Source organism: Cloeon dipterum, chromosome X, assembly GCF_949628265.1.
Source record: "Cloeon dipterum chromosome X, ieCloDipt1.1, whole genome shotgun sequence".
Lineage (NCBI taxonomy): Eukaryota > Metazoa > Arthropoda > Insecta > Ephemeroptera > Baetidae > Cloeon > Cloeon dipterum.
Window position 1 is genome coordinate 23,602,259 of NC_088790.1, and position 18,986 is coordinate 23,621,244.

General features: G+C 36.7%; 2 protein-coding genes across 3 annotated transcripts; one reads left to right on the forward strand and one right to left on the reverse strand.

Moving 5' to 3' along the window:
* The first annotated feature begins 10,519 nt into the window (after positions 1-10,519).
* LOC135945225 (probable cytochrome P450 303a1) lies at positions 10,520-16,617 on the forward strand. Its single transcript, XM_065492777.1, has 9 exons — positions 10,520-10,936; positions 11,978-12,065; positions 12,135-12,392; positions 12,662-12,825; positions 13,419-13,794; positions 14,415-14,595; positions 14,653-14,770; positions 15,339-15,480; positions 15,539-16,617. Exons 2-9 carry the CDS (start codon positions 11,981-11,983, stop codon positions 15,718-15,720), a joined length of 1,506 nt encoding a protein of 501 aa, XP_065348849.1. The 5' UTR covers positions 10,520-10,936; positions 11,978-11,980; the 3' UTR covers positions 15,721-16,617.
* Positions 16,618-16,858: 241 nt separating this feature from the next.
* On the reverse strand, positions 16,859-18,819 carry LOC135945227 (ras-related protein Rab-18-B-like). 2 transcript variants are annotated; one of them, XM_065492779.1, is made up of 6 exons: positions 18,639-18,819; positions 18,424-18,551; positions 18,254-18,371; positions 17,997-18,188; positions 17,805-17,930; positions 16,859-17,084 (listed from the first exon to the last, which is right to left on the reverse strand). In XM_065492779.1, the coding sequence occupies exons 2-6, from the start codon at positions 18,531-18,533 to the stop codon at positions 16,959-16,961; spliced, it is 672 nt and encodes a 223-aa protein (XP_065348851.1). In that variant the 5' UTR covers positions 18,534-18,551; positions 18,639-18,819; the 3' UTR covers positions 16,859-16,958. The 2 variants fall into 2 exon arrangements, with proteins under 2 accessions (XP_065348851.1, XP_065348852.1); XM_065492780.1 differs by having other exon boundaries at positions 18,424-18,560.
* Positions 18,820-18,986: the final 167 nt, after the last annotated feature.

Consider the following 18,986-nt stretch of genomic DNA (forward strand, 5'->3'; position numbering starts at 1 on the left):
TATAAACATGTCATAGATTTTGCATCAAAAATTATTATTTAAATTTCGTGAACTTGAGATATTTCTCATTCAAAATGACAATTATCTTGATAATTGTACAAAAATCCAAGATTTATCTTTAAAAAAGCTTAAAGTTGAAGTGTTCAATGCGGGGTGAAACGATATGTCTTAAAAAAACCGTTTTAAACTGTCTAAATCTGCCTAAAGAAACCGTCTAATTAATAAGATAAATCTTCACACAGCACTAATAATTGAACTCTTCATTCCCAATTTTTTTCTGCAGAAAGAGAGCTGGAACAAACAAATTCTGTGCTCTGATCGATGTGAAACTCATCCCTTATTAATGTGTGAAGTTAGGAATGTATAACAAGGTGGCAAAATCCCCTTTTTTCGGGAAAAAAAGCCGGACAGCATCGGAAAAAGTTTTTTTAAAGGAATTTCCGCCACTTTACATATTTTTCCTCAAAAATGATGAAATTTGCATGTTGGATAATCAAAATATCAATTGATAATAACAATAAAATATAAATTCTAATGCCATTAGTTGTGATTTCAGAAATGTAAATGAATTTTTAACATTCATGTTCAGCGCAAAACATGACCTTTTTGGGTGTGAAATTTGGAAAAATGTGGAAAAGCCAAATTGATGAGGTTTCCTGGTAGTTTTATTTTTGCGGATAATACCAGAGGTGAATCGCAAAATTTGACTCACAAGGACCTGGCTATTTTTTCTGTGCGGCGCTGATTTAATTTTAGACTCCAAATGATCACGAATTATTAGGAGATCTAAAAATAAGTCACAACTGGAAAAAATAAAATCTATTTAAAGAAAAAAGAGCCTAATAAACACCTTTAAAAAATCAGAAGAAGGTAACTTGTATGTGGATTTTGCTACATATGCTATATTGTTCAGATGAGTTTTCAATCAATTTAGGTGTTGTTTTTTGAAACCTATTGATTCTAGAAGCGGAAAAGTACAAATTAAATGTTAAGATTTATACATTATTTAGCCTTTTTATTCGTTTTAAATGCGAAATACGTGAAAATTACAATTTTCCCGTTCTTTCTTGTATTCTTTTTTCAAATTTGCTCTATTCAATGCCCGAAGTTTGCCAAATAAGTTTTTACGGGTATTTTTATCCTGAAAAATCCCAATTGAAATTTATTTTCGTTGAAAATAATTAGAATTTACGAACTGAATTTTATCTTGAAGTTAATTTTAGAAGTCGAAAGAATTGCAATTCAAAAGGTTTTAATATGTTAAACATAAAAAACTCCTATTATTGTTTTTTGTGGTTTTTTGAAAAATATTCGTTCCAAAATGAAACTAAAAACTTATTTTTAAATCATTTCAAACTCTATACATTCGAGATAAATCCCAAGAAAATCTAAAAAACAGCATTTCTGCATGAAAAGGCCGTAAATTTCAATTTAAGAACCCTTCTGTAGCAGACAAAGAAGATAAATTATTAGCAGCTCTCTTGTTTCGTTTGCATTTATTGCACTGTTTCGTAGCACTAATGAGCGTGTAGCCATTCCAAAATCGAGAGCAGCACTTAGCATTCAGCTGCAATAACATGGCGCAGAGCGACGAGACGCTGGCGTGTCAGTTTGTAAAGAAATTTCGGCGCTGTATTAATACAAACGCGACGCTCGGCCTTTTTGGCGAGAGAAGCGGCGCGGCCGGGGGATTCTTGTTGAGCGCACGCGGTGTTGATTCCTTTCTGGAAATTCTCCAATTCTGTTTTGTCAGCACTAAATCAAATCTATTTCCATGCAGAACAAAAAAAAGTGACTCCCGTCGCGCGCGCGGCTGCCGTCCAGCGCCGCGTCCGCCGCCGCGCAGACAACAAAGTGATAAAAAGCCGCAGATTTTTGGGTCACACGCCGCCCCGCTGCTGCCTCTTTCGCTCGCTCGAGAGGGTGTTGCAGAAACAGCACCACACAAACGCATTTATTCTCGTCGCGGGGAGCTAAATCCGAGATGCAATCCACCCCGCCACACAACAACCCCCGCGCCCCACTCCGCTCTGGCCGGAAAATTCATCGCAAACTGATCGCGCTCGCTGGCAAATCCAGCCGACTTTTGGCCGCACAAACTGCTATTCTAGTCTTTCTCCAAGCCAAATATTCTATTTTCGGGATTATGCCGCGATTGCCACATCTCTCAAGTTTAGATATTAAATGCAGACTGGAGAATTGTTTTATCAATGTCTCCTAAACTGAATAAATGTAGCGTTTAACCCTAACTAAAATTAAGCAACACTCTAATTTCATTTTTGATAGGGCCAATAAATTCATGAGGGTCGAATTAGGATAGGAAATTGAGAAATCTATACATTAAATTAAAAAATAAGTCGAATATTTGTACAAGTTAGAGGGATATAAACGTGAGATTTTTATTACGACCTCTATATACTTGTTTATCCTATAATTAAAAAAAACATTTCAATGCTGTCTTTGACGAAGTTTCTGAGCACTCCAATCAATTCTGGAGGGTCGAATCAGGTAAAATGGATATTATTCCGACCATAGAGTGCAGCTCCACTTGCGTAGCACAAAAGTAGAACTTTTTTACCGCCAAAAATATGAACCTATACTTGAGAAATGCGCATGCGTCAGACTGGCTGGATCTGACAAAGAAGTCATTCCTACAGGCGGTCTCTCTGCAAGTGCTCAAACCAGCTCTGACGCATGCGCAGTACTCGCATTTAGGTTTAGATTGTTTTGGCGGGAAAAAGTTCTACCTCTGTTACGCACGTCACGCTGGACTTTTTGGTCGGAAAAAATATACAATTCAACTCTCAAGAATCGATTGGTGTGCTCAAAAACTTCGTCAAAGACTGTCTTTCAGTCCTCTATCGTCTTGTAAACCTTTCTCGTGTGAAATATTATATCTGACTTTTTGTTTTCAAGAAATATAATTAAACTTTCTGTGCTGTCGTGTTTCGGCAAAAACATCTAGTCGTCTGGATGGATTTTCAGGAACAATCCAGGATTCTGGTTTCTGGTTGTCATTTCTTGTCTTGAAATACTCTCTAGGAAGCCGACTCACTAAATCTAGAATTCCACGCAATTTGCCAATAACCGACAGAAACGTAGCAATCATTGCTTTGGTGGTTTTTGGTCTGAACCTTTAGCCAAGAGTGTCAAAAGAACGCCGCCGACCAATCAGATAAGCTGGTGTTTGGCTCTTTAACACGGAGCAAGCAAGTCGAGTAACAGGGCTGCCTCTCGCTTTCACTGGCAGGCGCTGTAGCGCTGCTGTCGCTACGTCAAAAAGTCAATTTTGGAAACCGCATCCATCTCTGATTGATCGGTGGCGTTCTTGTTGCTAGTTTCAAACCACTAAAAGTAACGGTTTTGCGTTGTCACCGATTTTCGGCACTTCTTGTTGACCGAGTAATTCGGCTACTTAACCTTATTCGGCCCTCAGGAATCGATTAGCGGCATTAGCGCTGGCAAAAATGACTCACAACTGAAGGGGGAGAGAGTACAGTCACAGTCGTGAGAATTTGGTCGTGTTAATATTTATGAAACATTTAAAAAGTATGCTAGACGAGCTGTATAAATGACTATAAAAACCTCAGCTGTATTTGAACAATTAAATTGACGGAACTTTTCTCTCGTTATGACACAATCAGGCGGCTGTGAAAGTTGGAAGTGCGGTTACCAATTTTTTTGATCAGCTGCGCTTGTGGCTACCGCAGAATTTTACCCGTTTTTCGATAGTTATGCCTTTTTCGAATTAATGATCAATTTTGCTGTTTGAAAAATTTATTTTTCCTATTTTAAGCATTTTAAAACAAAAATGAATATATTTGGTACATAAAATTGACTTAAATTAACTCTCAATCATTTACGAATAGTTTTTTGGTTTAGTTAGACGGGGTTTTGTGTGATTCATCATCATTAGAAAAATCATCCACGCTGATTTGGTGTCTTTGAAGGGGCGAGACGAATGTGAAATAAACTGAAAACGTCTGCGCACGTATCGCATTTGACGAGCTAACTCTTTTTTCTGCAACCCTTCTGGCATTATTCAACTCTTTGGTTTATAAATAGTCAGCAACTGACACGCGTTCAAAACTTGTGTGTTTGAAATGAGCGACGCGCGCGAGATTTCTTGCTTCTCTCTGCTCTCACTACATAGCACTCGAGCTGTGCGGCCGCGACTTCTAAGCAAGCGCCTTCGATAATGAGCCCATTAGATGATAACGCAGCCGCGCGGCAGCCAAAATTGAGACATTATGGTGGCGCGCACGGAGCTTGCCAAAAAACCGTTTTCACTAGACCGTTGAATGTATATTTCTCATGAATTGAAATCTTGTTCTAGATCTTAACTGATTTAAATTTTTTCTGGAACTGCTTTAAGAAAATGGCCCAAAATTTCAAATGTTTTGCTCAATTTAGCTGAAATTTCGTGTGTAGACACTGTCTATGAAGTAACTAATCGATAGATAGGGGTTTTTAACGTTCCGGAAAAATTATAAATTTCCCACAAGGTTAGTTCCGGGCTTTTGATTTTAATTAATCGTTAGAGTAAAAAACTAAATGTATTCTGAAAGCTGGTAAAATTCCCTATTTTTAAAATTATGTTGACCGAATTTTCCAGCGTTATTTTTACTTCCGGAAAATAATGTTAATAGTTAATTTGTAAAATTATTAAATTGACAATGATTTTTTTAGAATTAAATTCGAAAAGAAACATGGTGCTACATGACGTATTAATCAGATCAGAAATTTTTCAAAAAATAATCTCGAATCGTTAATGAGCTATAAGCTAATTTCCCGGCATAAGAAAAAAATTAGGGAATTTTCCGGAAAGTAGAAAATGAAGGGCTATGAATTTTGGTCATTTTTACGAAATGTTCTATTGTTTTTGGGTGAAATTTAGAAAATTTTAGACGGTGTCTGAACCGTTTCTGATGATCATTTAAGCCAAACTTCCACTATTTTCGGTGCAATGGCCACTTTCTTTCGGTTTTGTAAAATTTTTAATAAAAATGTCAAATTCTTAAAGAGTTTATTGCACCAAAAACACAAACTAAGGTTTTTTTAAATTATAATTTTTAAATTTTTTTTTAAAAGAAGTTTTTATATGATTTGCACGATTTGCATTTAAAAATGCAGAACTGTAACAAAGAAAACTCGTGACTTTTCTTTCCTTATTTGAATTTATGAACGCAATTTTAACCGTAGTTAAAATACATATTAATATACACTATTCTTATTATTATTTAGATTTTTTTTAAAAATGATTCTTAAATGCCATTGGAACACGGACAAGAATTCAACACGAAATATTTAGTAGACATAAAATGTGTCTTAAATATCAATGAACCTGAATTTTGCAATTTAAAAAACAATTTGACTGGAAAAAATCGGACAGGAATTTTTGCAGTGAGATAAATTTCCACATGCGACATTATATAATTCTGAACTTTTCCTTTTACTTTCAACCGATTAAGACAATTTTAAATATGGTTCATATAAACTGCATGATTTGTGCTCATTTGTCATAGTCCCGCAACGATTGGAAGCTCCGATATAAGGCGATGCTATAAATTTCCCTATAAAGTGCAATGTCACAATTTGATTTTGAATTATTTTCCAGGTTTTCCAAGACGAAGATTTGTAACTCGCAATCTCTCTCAGATCAAACAATTTTCCTTTTCGTTGAATACTAAAAATTTCAATAATTTTACCAAAAACAAAAACGCTCAATCTTAAAGGTTTCCTTGTGAGACTGTCCGATAAAGGTATTTATCCATTTCTAAAAAATAGCAACTTTAGCTCTGACAGTAATATGCAACTGAAGTAAATATTTAAAAAAAAACTCAAATTCCTATTTAATTGGCCGATATAAATTTTATCATGGGTTCATAAAAACATTTTTACCAGTGTAAAAAATCAAAGGAAAATGTTTTAAGAAATTTTTATAGGTAATTTTCTGGAATGTTGACAAATTTCGGCTGCATAACACACGACACACGTCATTCGCGATTGAGCAAAAATAGCCGCTCGGTGCAGATCCGAAATTTTAAATCATTTTGCACTTAATTGAATTAAACAGAAAGTGTGGCTTAAGGTAAATAAACAGCCACGCCGCGATCTTTTGCGCGATGAGCGAAAACAAACATTTGAGCGCGCTCGGCGAGCAGATCGAGCAACTGCTTTATGTTTCCCCAAGCCACGCGACCGACCGCGCGGTGTGTGTGCCAAAAAGTGAAACGCGCCAACGCCACAGCTAGCGATGAGCGTCTCTAATCTCAAACGCAGCAGGATCATCCATGCAAACTGGTCCAAAACATAACCAAAGGCACAAAAAAAAATCGCGCATCGAATAACCCATCGCCAGCAGGCGCCGAACTCTCGCTACATTGACCTATATTTTCAAACAACGCTTATTGAGACTTGAGACGCTGGAAAATAGATAAGACAAAATTATTGGAATTTATATTTAGAGTGGGTAAAAGATTAGAAAAATGGTTGTGATGCAAATTTTTGGCCTCACCTCTAGGCTGCAATTTTGTCCGTATGGTTTTTCTAAACAAGGTCAATTTTTAGCCCTTTAATTATTCAAAAATTCTTTTAAACGTTCGTTCTTTTATTCATTAAAATATTAAATTGGTTTTAGGTAAAATTTTAGTCATAGAAATTCAAAATCAAAGCTGTAGAAACTGTTAAAAGCTGTTAGTGGAAAAATGTCGTGTATTAGAAATTTTTAAAATGTCTTATGACTAACACAAAGTTGTGCATAAGTTAAACATTTTTCCTGGTGAAAAGCGGGAGAAAACGACAATTAAAAAGAATTGACCACTTGATTGAACGCTCCAAATCGGTGACCTAATTTTTTAGAAGTTGTTTTCAGCGTTTTTAATGTGATTCCGAGGAAAACCAAAAATCGAAAGCCAATTTCCTCGCAAAATTAAAACGGCAACTTAATACACACAATTTTAGTTTTTCAATTAAAAGATTCAATTATTTTTATTAATTTTTTATGACATCCATTTTTTCCTTTGATGAAAAACTCTTACCGATATTAAATAAACCGTAGAGGAACGTCAAATGAAAAATTAAAAAATAGCTTTTAAACTGTCCAAACAGACGAAAAATGCTAGTGGTAAATTAAAATTATATAATAGTTATTAAAGATTCGGAATAATAAAAAAAGAGCAAATTTTAAGTTTGAATATATGTATCAAATTTTAATAAATTAATATTTTTAGGCACCCGAAGTAAACTGTATCGAAAAATTCATGAGAATTCCGAAAATCTACCAATCGATTTGACACGTCAAGAGGTTCTTTATACCAAAAATCATCAAGATTTGGACAAAAACATCTAACCTGTTTTTTATTACTATTCTCGTTAAAATATGAGTGGCAGCTTTTGAAGAAAATTCTTTTTGCTCCGCACAAAATCAAGATTTACAGGAAAAATTATATTAAAAATCATAGGAAGCTTTCGTCTGATTTTTTTCTGATCGATTCAAGAGTTATTAACTAATTTCCAATGATTATAGTCGATTGCGATAGATTTTATTGGTTATCTCGCGGTTGTAAAATTCAAGCACCGGACGTGCAAGAGAATGGCAATCGGAAAAGAAAAAAAGAGCAGCGATGACATAATTCGGGGCTTGTTGCGTGAGCATGAGCACGCGGTTTGGTCCGTCCGCTCCGCATGCAGCAGCAGCAGCTGAGGCATAATTTAGGCGGAGTGGCCGGCCGGCTGATGGGAACTTCCTAGTGAAAGTGCCGCGTGATACTTTCTCCCAAGCGGAGCACCACCTTAGCCTTGGTGCTCGCTAATTATTTGTTCCTCCTCGCAGGCAGGTGAACCAAGGCCCTCACAGATCGACGCGTCGCCTCGGATGCTCATCTCACGCCTTTGTTTGTCGCCGCCGCTTCTCTGCCGACTGGCCCAGTTTTTCCTTTCACTGCGCAACAAGAAAGAAAATTAACAAAACGGAGGTCTTCGAAACAAGAGGCACGAATAAAGGAGATTTTAAGCAGTTTTATTTTAATTGTAACGGCATGTAATTTTTCTGTCATGAAATCGCAATGTAAATTTTTAAATTATAAGAACTACGTTAAATTTTGCAGAAAAGGTTTTGGTAAAATCTAATTTTTGAGGCTAACTGACCAAAAATTTAAGGACTATATTTTATTTTAACTTAAAAAATATGCATAAAAATGTTTAGGTATAAAAACTGTAAAAGGAAAGAATTAAAGCTTCATTTTCAGGAATTTTCCCTAAAGTATAAACAGAAAGAAACGATTTGCATGCCAAGATGATTATGCAAGCACTGTATAAATTATATGACATGTTTCCGTATTTAAAAATTTTGCAACAACAAATTGTAAAAACACATCCGCAAGGGGCAATACATATAGCTTTCTTGAAACGGGTTTTTATCATTCAAGTAAAAAATTATTATCTAATCAATCTTGATTACTTTTTAAAGCGGTAGTCAATTAAAAAAAATAACTATACGTATACTTATATGTTTGAAATAAATAAGGTTTTTTTTAGCAAAGGTTAATGTACCAAGCCTCTGCTAAATTGCTAAATCCTGAATGCTCATTAATTTTCTGGCCTTGAAAACCTGCATGAAAATTGACCGGGAAATTCCTGATCTACCCTTTGGCAATTATATAACTGGTTCGTACAAAAGGATGCTCGAAAATGAAAAGCAAAGTCACCTCTGCACATTTATTCCTCCTTGGCAACACCATTAAGCATCTTGTGTCTGACGCTTAAAATTATAAAGAGATTTGATCAGCTCAAATCGTGATTAACATTCTGATATTTTACTAATATAGAAGTGCTGAATTTTATTAATTCTAAATGTTTATTTAAAAATACCCCCATCTAGATGATTTTGTTCAAAAATTAAAATGCCATATGTAGATCGATTTCTTCTTAAAATTCAGTTTTTAACAAGACATGACCGATACTCCTACAACAAATAATTCTTCTTCGCTGCTGGCCTGAACAAACTTGTTGAACTAGTTTTACAAGGGAAACGACCCCCGAATTTTCATTTCCAATTTGCATGCCAATGATTATGCAAACACCGTATGAATTGTATGACAAGATTTCCGTATTTTAAAATTTTGCAACAACAAATTGTAAAAACATATCTTTAGGAGCAGCTTTTAATAATTCAAATAAAATTAATGAGTATAGTTTTAAATTAATCACGTTTTTCAGCAAAGGTTAATCTGCCAAGCCTCTGCTTGGTGGTCATAATTGCACAATCCAGGAATGCCAACTAATTTTCAGAATTTTAATACCTGCCTGAAGAATGACCGGGATTAACCTTTTGGCAATAAAACTGGTTCACGTAAAAGGATGCTCGGTAATTAGAACCAAAGTCACCTTTGCACGTTTATTCCTCCTTGGCAACAATGTAATATAGCATATTGTTTCGGACGTTTTAAATTAAAAACATATTCTCTTCCTCGCTGACCTGAACAAACTTGAAGAACAAGTTTTGCAGGGAGGAAACGACCCCAAATTTTTAATCAAATAAAAAAGTAACTGTATAGATTTGGATTAATCACGTTTTTCTGCTCAGGTAAATCGGGGCCAAGCCTCTCCTTGGTAGCCATAATTGCACAATCCGGAGTGCTTATTAATTTTCAGGTTTTGAAACCCAGCATGAAAAATGACCGTGGAATTCCAAATCTACCCTTTGGCAATAACTGGTTCGTGCAAAAGGATGCTCGGTAGTAAAAAGCAAAGTCACCTCTGCACATTTGTTCCTCCTTGGCAACACCATTTTACATCTTGTGCCTGGCGCTTTTAAATTAAAAACAACTTTGATCAGCTCACATCGTGATTGACATTCTGCATCATATGTATCTCCTTATGATTTAGCATTTAGAGCAGATCCATCATTTTATTAACTATAAGTTTAGTAAAATAAATGCATAGTGGCTGTTAAAAAGCTCCGGAAATATCTTGGATAATTATATTTTTAGAGACAGGAATTTAATTGTAATGAAAATTTAAGTCTCGTATTTCCGTGAGAGAATAAAAAATAATATTTGGTCAAACCTTCATTAAGCCCTTTTTCATTTCTATTTAAACGTCTTTAAAAAAAATGTTGCTGTTTAGCAAATTTTTCGTTTACAGATCTATAAATCAGATATAAGATATTTTACTAATTATATAAAAATGCCGAGTTTTATTAATTCTAAAAATTTATTTAAAAATTCCTCCACCTAGACGATTTTGTTCAAAAATTAAAATGACATGCATTTCTAATGAGTGTTTCTTAAAATTCAGTTCTGAACAAAACATGACCGATGCTCCTTTAACAATCTCTTCTTCGCTGATGAGCTGAACAAACTCGACGAACAAGTATTGCAGGGGGAACGACCCCAAATTTTCAACGTACTAAATTTGCGGAAGACTTTCAAAGTGTTGTAACCGTGCGCAATATTTTTTTTAAAACCAGTATTAAGAGTGTGATATTTAATCGTTGAATCAAACAAAAGCCGTTAAACCCGCTTGAACATTTTATTTTTCTTGACACATGCGAATATCTCGTCGGCAGCTGTGCTCTCACAATGCAAAATACAGGTCCAAATTAGGTTCCAATCTCTTCCGCTTATTACGTATAGTTTAAACTCCGAAAAAAAAGGTAGGCACCTGGTCGTGCGAGAATGTTTCCCACTACATTTTTTGTTCTTCTCGAATGGAGTGTGTGGCGCGGCGGCGGCGGCGTTTTCGTCTCACTGATGCAGCTTCTGCTGGAGGGACTGGTCAACCGAGCCACGCATGTGAGTGCCACCCGAAATCATATTTTGTGAAAGCACCTGTTGAGTATTCACCTTCGTGGACCGGCAGCACCTCCGAAACTGGATTTCTCGGTTGAGCCGCATCGATTTTACTTACCAAACCAAGCCTACTAGCTCCTGAGGTAAATAAAAAATTATTTTTTCCTATTTCGGTAAAATTCAAAGGTGGAAAATCTGAATATAAAAGATTTGCCTCATTAAAAACAATGATAAATCGCCAAAGGGTTGATTTTTTTTTACTAGCGGGAAATGTGCTTTTTTATTTTGTTCGGTTGAAATAAAATGTGTGTTTAGTTATATTTTTGGCTTTTTTCTGTGTTAGAAAATATTTTTTACTCTATTGGAAGGAGCGCAAACCTTTTTCGTGCCCCACTTGTGTCAAATGAAAAGTGAAATTAAGAGCAACAAAATATTAATCAACAAAACGAAAGAAAAATTTCCCCTTTCTCTAGCACACGATGATAATTTTTCTTGCGTCAATTAGGTTGCGCAGAATTCTGACAAATATTTACCCACAACTCTCACTGAAAGAACAGTCTCACACATATATATTCATTTCGCGCTCCAAAATTGGGTTTCGGTTTCTCTCTCCTTTCCCAACGCATTTTTTCGCCGCGTGCATTGACCGTAAAAGAATATAGATATTCTGCACGTACGCAAATGTAGTAAATTAATTTGATTGAAATCGAGTGGTCCAGCAGAGAGTGAAAGGGGAGGCACGGCACGCACGTGCTTCACTTTATATAATATACACAACCGCATATTGCGTAACACAACGACTGATAATATATACTACTTCTTGAATTTCGGTTTAACTACTTGTTCCTTTCAAAAACTATCAACCACTTGACCAGCTATTGAAATAAAAGATCATGTTTAACTTTCCATTTTAAGCATCTGCAGATCAAAAATATTTAAATTAAATTCTCAAACTAAAAAAGGATTGATTAAAATTTGTATTAGAATAGAGAATAGCTTGATGTCATCCCATAAAATAGAAATAATTACTATTTATTTCTTTAATTTATAATAGGTGAAGTCCACGAATAAGAACAATCTTAAATTTAATTTAATGTATTTTCCGTCATCTTTGTAACATGATTTTTTTGTGAACTGTTTATGTTTCTCACTCGAAACAAAATCCTTATTTCCATCATTTCCAGGCTATGTGGCTGGCACCGCTGTTATTCATATTCGTGGTCGGCTTGTTAATCTTGCGTGATGTGAAAAAGCCGCGAAACTTCCCGCCAGGCAAGTGTCCTTTCCAGCCCGAAGTTCTCCTTTCCGAAATTAATTATTATTATTATTTTTAAATCTCAGGGCCAACATGGTGGCCGATCATCGGCAGCCTTCCGGAGGTGTCCCGGTGGCGAAAGAAACTTGGCACCCTGACGATGGCGGCAACATTTCTGGCAAAGCAGTACGGCAAGGGAAAACTGGTCGGGCTGCGCGTCGGCAACGACGTCCAGGTGGTGCTCACCTCAGCCGAGTTGGTCAAGGAGATGGCCACAAAGCCAGAGTTCGACGGCAGACCCAGAGGACCCTTCTACCGCCACCGCACCTGGGGACTTCGCAGAGGTCAGTTACCATTTTTTTGAAGCGTCGAAAAAAAGAATTGAACGACCGCAGTGCTTTGGCAACCCTAGCTCGGGGGCGCCGGGTGCGATTTGAAAAAATCAGGGACGTATAAACTTTGGCTGAGGGGATGAAACCTCAAACTGGTCTAGCCAACCCTATAGTTGAATTTTTAAAAACTGTGAAAGTCGTAAACGCGTGCTTCTATTAGCGTGAAATTTTCAAAGAACAATAATTTATGTTTTTTTTCTGTTTTTGTGTCCGATTTTTAGGAGTATTGCTTACTGATGACGAGTTCTGGCGCGATCAGAGGCGCTTCCTCATGCGCCACCTCAGGGATTTCGGGCTTGGTAAAGCGAGCCAGATGGAGACCATCATCATGCGAGAGGTGCAAGCTCTGACTGATTACTTCAAAACTGCCATCAGCAACACAGCCGTGAGTGAAACTCATTTTTATTTCGTACAATAAGGAAATACATTTTTTCACAACGTAAATATTGTTTCTCACGAAATTAAAAGTTAAAAAAAGGGGAAATTGGATATATATTGCGTCCTTTTAGTCTGTAGTTTTTCCTAAAACCCAGCGGGGGCCAGATTCGTGCAACGCGCAGGTATGGCGTCCGATGGAGAATGGCGCGAAAAACGGTCACGTGAAAATGCGCGAAAAGTACTAAGTTTTCTTCGATATTGTTACATAAATTGCATTACTTGTGCTAATTTTGTCTTTTGGATCGTAAAAACCAACTCTTGATACTTGTACGGGAATCCAAAGAGAGCTTTTTGTTTCCCCTATTCAGTCGCCATCTTGAATATGCGCAGTGGGAACCAATTTTATCGCACATCTTGCCCCCGCTGCTAAAACCTGAAAGCTGCAAACTTGAGCTTTATTTTTTTCCCTGCCTTGTCAATCATTCTAGAAATGTCATATATCTTAAGTCAAATAATATCTGAAGGAAAAATCAGTCCATAGATCAATTTGAGATCATTTAGTGAAAGAGAAAGGCCAATTGATATATATCTTGATTTTAGGACGGAAAGACGTTGATGCCGCTGCACAACGCTTTCGGCGTGTCGGTGCTGAACACGATTTGGGCGATGCTGGCAGGCAAGCGTTACGACCCTGACGACGCCGAGCTGTGCACCCTGCAGAAGATCCTATCAGACATGTTCGCCAGCATGGACATGACGGGCTGCCTGTTCAATCACTTTCCCATCCTGCGCTACGTGCTGCCCGAGGCGTCCGGCTACAATTACTACATGACGTGTCATCAGAAGCTGCTGCAATTCCTGCAGGCCGAGCTGCTCCGCCACAAGACCACCTACATGGAAGGCTCCCCCAGGGACTTCATGGACGTCTTCATCGCCGAGTCAAACACCAGGAAGGACGAGGATTCCAATTACACGGGTAATCAATTTGTTCTTGTGTACAAATTAGGTCAAAATGTTTGCTGATTGGACACAAAAAATTTTAACAACAGAACTAATTGCAGATTTTGTGGATTTTATATTGAATGAAAGCAAAACAAGATTTTTATATCTAAAAAGCAGTGAATTTAATTTTTTCTAAGACATGTACTAAGAATTTTTTTAACTTTAATACAGCATGAAAATCAACCGAAATAATTTATGGAGTTTTAGGATTTTTAATGAATTTTCCGAACCTTAAAACACAAATGAAAAAAACCTATTAAATTTAACTGAAAACTTATTTAAATTAACTTTAAGATGAACTAGAGAAAAATCATATTTAACAGTAAAACATTAAAAGATGTTCTGTACTCTGGTTTTAAAATTTCTAAAACCAACCAAAAAAGACGGTTTTTAATTGAGACACATTGAAGCTATAATCACAATTCTAAACAGTAATTATTTTCAGGAGCAGATAAAAAAATTAATATAAATTGCAAAATTATTTTGACTAAAGATGCGAACATTACCCTTCAAATATATTCCAGAAAAGTTATTTTGAAAAAATCATTTATGCGTGCAGAAAAAACTAAAGTATAAATCAAAATAAAATTTCAGACATTCAACTGATGGCGATTTGCATGGATATGTTCATGGCCGGATCAGACACAACAAACAAATCTTTGAGTTTCGGTTTTCTGCACTTCCTGCGTCAGCCGCACGTGGTGCGAAAAATCCAGGAGGAAATTGACAGTGTCGTCGGCAGGGAACGACCCGTCACCTTGGATGATCGGCCCAAGTATTGAATTCCATTTCGGTCTGAGATCTTTGAACTTAAATTCCGCTTTTATCCCAGAATGCCGTACACGGAGGCGACGGTCAACGAGTCCATCAGAGTTTTTGTTGCACACGCAATCGCGGTTCCGCACAGAGCGATGGCTGATTCAACGTTGATGGGCTACTCCATACCTAAGGTACACTTTAGTGAATTGTCATAATGCTTTAAATATCTTTTCAAAATTCAAATTTGGTATAAATTATATCAAAAATGTGAAAATTAATAAATTTGTCTTAAAAAATTCGAATTACTATCAAGGATGCGCTACGTGCATAAAGTAATTGATTTCGTGAAGCCTTTTCAGTGGAAGTAAATATTCGAATAAACGATTTTAGCAATATTTGGGTATTTAATACGGCCCAAATTTTCAAAATTGATTTAAAAATACAGGTTTTGCTCAATTTGGCTGAAATTTAGTTAGTTAACCCAGTTCAGTGAGGGAAAAAATGATTGGATATATGTGTTTCTTTAGACGTTCTGAAAAAATTAAAACTTCCCAAGAGGGTTATTTTTGGGCTTTGCAGCATAACAATAAATAAATACTGATTTTTAGCCAGTACATTTTAAGATTAATTAATAGGTGTAATGAATATTTTTCAAATTATAAAGAAAAAGCTGATGAAATTATCCCCGTATTTTTAAGTTGTTAAAAATTTGCTATGAAAACCCTTTAAAATTAAAAAAATAACTATTTTAAATAACAGGACACAATTCTGGCGGTCAACTACCATGGAATATTCATGAACGAGGAGCTGTATGAAGATCCATGGACGTTCAAGCCAGAGAGGTTCTTGAACGAAAAGAACGAAGTCTCTCTGCCCGACCATTTCATTCCTTTCGGAGTTGGTGAGTTGAAAAATATAATCCTTTAAATGTTTTACATTAAATTCTTAACTACTCTCAGGTCGAAGGAGATGCATGGGAGACACGCTGGCGAAAACAAACATTTTCCTATTCATCACAAACCTGCTGCAGACGTTCAATTTCGAAAACCCCAAAGGCCGGCCTCTGCCCGACCCCTTTCCTATCGAAGGCATCACGCCCTTCACGCAATTATACGACGGCGTCATTTCCCTTAGAGATTAATATTTTGAGATTGTGATCGACTGAATGAATGAGTTGAATGTTTCTGCGATTCCATGCACATGCAAACTTGCACAAGCATGTGACAATGGAGTTGCAAAATAAACAAATGTATCGGCATTTCACATACGTACGCTATCTCACAGCTTTCTCTCGGAAAAAGCTGTGATGATCAGCACAAGAATTACCTCATTTAAGGTTGCAGATTTTTTACTAATATCTCACGACATGAGTTAAACGAATCTTTGTTCCTCTCATAAGAACCCCATGTTAAATAATGCCTCATCTGGTAGATGAGTGGAAAATGATTTATTATTTGTTTCTTGGTGTAAAGAGTTCGTCTATCGATTCATCCTCGCAGAACATATTAAAAAAAGTTGATTTAAAATGATTTGTAATTGCGAGGGAAGACACGAAAATCGGAGATAGCAGCAAAAATCCTCGCCACTGATTGGCTTACGCAACGCGCATGTCAGCAGCATGTCGAGAGTTGTTGCTAGGCAACCGCGGGAGCTGCTGTCATGCGCGATACGTCAGCCAATCAGCGTGATTTTCCTCGCAATTAAATCGGTTTAAATCAATTATTTATAATTGGTTCCTGTGATGATAAATCTGATAAATCACAACTCTTTTAACTTTAAGTAGGCGCCAAACGAAAGGTTTTCCGCTCATTGGTAAGCGATATACTCAAAGCATTTAACATTATGTGGAAAGATTTTAAGACGATTAAATTTTTTGTAAAAAAATGCAACCCTGACGTAATTGATAATTATTTGCACGACTGCTTTCTTACCGAAAAGAATTATCTATTGTTTTTTAATTTTAATTATTAACTAGTTGTGTAGGTCTAGATTTTTAAATATGCTAGTTTTGTAAATAAATATTTGACAAAAACCAGAATTTGTTATCAAAATGTTTTTTTAATCAAATACACTAATTAAAAGAACTGAGAAATATTGAGGAAAACAGGAACAGACGTTATTTTGGTTATAAATCGATGATTTCCACACATTCTTAGCAGTTAAAGGGAATTAAGGCGCAATCATTACACTTGACAGCACAGACACGGAGCGCTAGCCGAAAATAACATGTTGTGTGCTGCAATTCAACTCGAGTTGATAGACGAATAATAGTGTGCTCATTTAATATATCACATCCCCCGAAATTTACTTTTTAAAACACAGTTCGTAAGCACGTGATTTGAGGGTAACTTGGTTGCTCTCTCAGATAGTCTGTCTCGCTTACAGCAGGCTGCAGTTCGGGCTGATGCAGTTCCACGTCATTTCGGATAGCGACGGATTGTTATCTCCCAGCTGGATGCGGCCCGGCTGCACTCGCGCTTCCCACAAACCAGGCGTTTGCAAAATCTGGAATTTAAATGTAAATCAGAAAATTATGACGCTGCAATTAACTTGAAATAAGTTCAACAACCAAACTCAATTTTACTTGTTGCAAGAAAAGGGCAAAATCATTTCAACAATTAAAATTTGAGTGTTTGTTGAGCTATTTGCGGATATTACCAGGACGAAGGAGTTTAAAAAATTAATTACATTTATGACGTTTAGGAAAAAATTCGTCTCTAGGATTCGTTCCGGGCTTTGTAAGTTATTTATGTAAGAGCAAAATGCTTAACATTAACCCGAAAATTATTAATTAAAATTAATTAAATTGTAAAAACTATATTAAAATTTGGAAATTTCAACAATGGGTCTGACAGAAGATAATTAATGTTATTGGAAACTTATAACAATACATTTCCACACTTAAATTGAAGACAAATACACAAAACGCCCTGTTTTCTGGTGTCGGACAATAAGGACGGCGTAATAATACTCGCAAAAATACAAAATTTCTGTTGACAAAATTACAATTCCTCAGTACAAATTCAAACAAATGAAAAGTCAGGATTTGTCTGCCGTTTTTCTGCAATAAGAATATTTAATTCTGTTGTCAAATACCAAAATTATTGAAAATAATTAAAAAAATATATTGTGTCGGTCAAAATGTAATTTTGTGTCAATTTTTTAACTGTCTTCAAGTACGTATTAATAATTTTCATATTTATGTATTAAAATTAAACAACTTACATGGTAGACAAGATCTTCAAAGCAGACTTGAACATTATCGTTTTCAAGGGCGCTGGCCTCGATGAAGAGCGTTGAATGTCGTCTGGCGAGCTGCTGTCCCTCCTCACGGCTCACCTCTCGGTTTTTCTGCGCACAAACACGAGCAGAGGTGTCATTATTGCAATTCGAGCCGGCTTCACTAGATTCGATTACAAGATCAGTTTTGTTTCCCACGATCATTTTGACCACGTCTGTCCGGTTGACGTAGGCGTCGAGCTCCTGCAGCCACTGCTCCACCCTCTCAAAGGTCTGTCTCCTAGTCACGTCGTACACGATGACGGCCCCTTGCGCGTTGCGGTAGTACGTTGGCGTCAGTGTGCGAAACCGCTCCTGCCCGGCCGTGTCCTGGAGAATGCATGACGAGACAGGTTTATTTTTAGAATTAATTAATTTCAGCGAAGGCAACCTACCCATATGCCTAACTGCACGGTTTGTCCGTCGACATTGACCACTCGACTGCGGTAGTCTACGCCGATCGTGTTGGCCATGTTCGGGTCAAAGGTGTCATCGATGAAACGGTTCATAAGGCTGCAAATTTAATTGTTTTCTCGTTTGGAATTCATGCAGAACAACTTCGTACCTGGATTTTCCGACGTTGCTCTCACCGATGACCAGGATTTTCAGGCTGGTGATGGGCTGATCCTGTCTCAAATCATCCTCCGTGTAATCGTCTAATTTTTTATGGGCCATGACAACTCGACTGGAGAACTGCAAGACCTTGAAATTAACGTTTCTGTCATACGCAGTATGTATGTAGTCGCGGAATCTGACGAAATGCTACAACTTGTGACTCACGTTTTCTATTCGTTCAAAGAAATCAGAGCTTCGTCAGTGATTTCTGGTACGAATATTTCGGCTAAATTCGCTTGGCACCTCTTGGTACGCTGCAAAATATAGAAAAACAAACGAACTCAATGATTTACGCACGATTAAAAGCACTACAGAGCGGGCAGAAGCAGCTGTTTCAGTGGGCGTGACCTGTTTTGCCTTCCCTTCCTTTCCAATTTACTGCAACTGGCAATGGAACGGGGTATTTGGCGGGAGTTTTAAACTCTATTAATCCATTCAAAAAGCTTAAAATTATTCCTGGCCTCAATCACTCCCTTTTATACGATTTTGTTGAATTTATTTGTATTTAGATCC